The sequence below is a fragment of the Alligator sinensis genome, unplaced genomic scaffold, assembly GCF_000455745.1.
Source record: "Alligator sinensis unplaced genomic scaffold, ASM45574v1 scaffold811_1, whole genome shotgun sequence".
NCBI lineage: Eukaryota > Metazoa > Chordata > Crocodylia > Alligatoridae > Alligator > Alligator sinensis.
The window spans coordinates 847,034-849,220 of record NW_005842579.1 but is presented as its reverse complement, the minus strand read 5'-3'; the positions used below and the strand labels follow the sequence as shown (position 1 = coordinate 849,220).

The following is a 2,187-nucleotide window of genomic DNA, read 5'->3' as shown; positions in this document are numbered from 1 at the left end:
ACCTGCACAGAACATAACTCCTCACCACCCCCTAGATTTTTTCCTGCTCCTACCAGGGGCTGTGTCCTCCCTCCAAAGCATGTGGTCTCCTGGGGATGCCCCAGGCAATGGGCAACCTGTTAACCTGCACACTCTGCCTCCCTCTCTCTTCTCCAGCTGTTACTAGAGCACCAGGACTCCATTGCTCCCAGCCAGGGGGACCCCCTGCATGAGCTGCTGGAGGATCTGGATGAGCTGCCTACCGTCCAGGCTCTTGTTGGTAGGTGCAGCTCTCCTAGGAAGGACACCCTGATGCTGTGTCAGGTGGGGAGGAGACCTAAGCAGGGTGTCCTGGTGCCCGATGCACATGGGGCATTGAGGCACTGTCAGGAGTTCCTTCTCATGGTTCACGAGTTCCTCAGTGCCTGGGCTGGAGAATCAGCAGGGAACATGACCAAGTTTTGCGTGCACTGGGGTCACCAGCCCCGGCCTCAGGCTTGCTGAGAGACTGGCCCAGTTTCACTCTATCCAACCTGGCATCGGTGGGAATCCAGATCGGACCCCTCCCCATAAGTAACCGAGTGGTTGCTCTCGTTTCCATCCTTACAGGTGAGAGCACCCCCAGCCCCGCAGACGGCAGTGCCGAGCAGACCCTCAGCAAGCTGGAGATCTCCCTCACCCTCACCAGCAAGTTCGATGTAGTGGAGGCCAGTGGCGAGGAGACCGATGCCAAGAGCTTGCTATTGAGGTGAGTGGGGGGGTCTTGAGGGCAGCGAAGCCTCCAGTATATCTCACAAGTCCAAGGCCTTTTTGATGGCTCAGGGAGCAGCGGAGCCCTTGGAGCCAAGCTAGGAGGCAGCGATCACTTTGCTGATCTGGCTACTTGTCTTCCAGTAGGTCAAATTCCCTAGCTGCAGAGGCTTTCTTTGCAATCTGGCTACTAGGTAGCTTGCCCCGTCTCCCCTCCGGTGGCCACTGGCACAGGTGACTCCAGCTGCCTCTTCTCCCTCAGCACCAAGCAGATGCTGGTGGATGTGATTCAGTCCCAGCCTGGGGATTCCCTCTTGGAGATCTTGCAGACACCAGCATCGGAAGATCAGGTGAGTAGAAAGCCAGGAGAGAAGAACCAACTAGCAGCTGCAGCCTGGGGACTTGCAGCCTGCTATCAACAGGAAGAGGCTTTTATAACTACGTGCTATGATAACAGGCTTCTTCCCAGCTTGCATTCCAGCTTGGTCTCCTTTGTTGACCATGGCTAATGCCTGTTAGCCCACAAAAGCAACACCCCACCCCTCTGTCTCTCCCAGGAGGCCTCCCACCACCAGCTGATGCAGAGGCGGGCCCCACACGATGCCCAGACCCCGAACAAGCTGAAACGTAACCGCTCCCTGATGGGCAACAGCCAGCTCTCAGTGGAGGAGAAGAAGCGGAAGATCCTCCGTAACCTGCGGCACCTGGAGAGCCTGGGGGTGGTGGACTCGGCCAACCAGTACCAGGAGATCGTCAACGAGCTGGCCAAGGTACTGGGGTGGGGTGGAGAGCTAAGGGTTTTGCCTCCCCAGAAGGCTGCTGGGTGGATGGGACCCTGTGGGTCATGGATTAAGATCTTGGCTTGGAAGCTGAGACCCTTGTGCCATTCCCAAAATCCTTTGCACAACTCTGGGCCTGGCACCTTCTCTCCAGACTGCCGGGGCTCTTGTCCCTCTGCCAAGACCCTGACGGACTCTTCTCTCCTCCAGGACATCCGCAACCAGCGGCGGTACCGGCAGCACCGCAGGGGGGAGCTGGACAAGCTGCGTCAGACCCTAGAGGCCCTCCATGCCAAGAGCACCTTTTACGAGGAGCAGGTCGACTACTACAACCAGTACATCCGGACGTGCCTGGGCAACCTGGCCACCAGCAGCAAGTACGCTGGGCCTGGCTCAGTACGGCCATCCCAGTCCGGCTCTGGAAGCCGTGATGGCTTGGCTGGGCAGGGGAAGGTGTGGGATCTCATGCTTCACAGCAGACAGGAGTCAGGAAGGGGCTTCTTGTCCCCTCCACAGACCTCACTGCACTGCTCCCTGCATCTCTCCCTCTTCTGCCTTTCTATTGTTGCCACCATTACTACAAGACCCTCTTAACCTACAAGCAGGCATCGCATTGGAGGTGGTTCTGATTGACACATGTAGCTCATCCCCGTAATAAGCAGCAATTAACTCCGATTAG

The 2,187-nt window shown here is 57.7% G+C and overlaps 1 protein-coding gene across 1 annotated transcript in view; it reads left to right on the top strand.

The window, feature by feature from the left end:
* The window catches only part of IQGAP3 (IQ motif containing GTPase activating protein 3), a 24,687-nt gene that overhangs the window by 19,558 nt on the left and 2,942 nt on the right, over nt 1–2,187 (top strand). Inside the window, exons 30-34 of the mRNA XM_006032590.3 lie at nt 157–259; nt 589–727; nt 992–1,079; nt 1,287–1,499; nt 1,719–1,885. Of these exons, the coding sequence (XP_006032652.1) occupies nt 157–259; nt 589–727; nt 992–1,079; nt 1,287–1,499; nt 1,719–1,885 (710 nt within the window). The remainder of the gene's footprint in view (nt 1–156; nt 260–588; nt 728–991; nt 1,080–1,286; nt 1,500–1,718; nt 1,886–2,187) is intronic.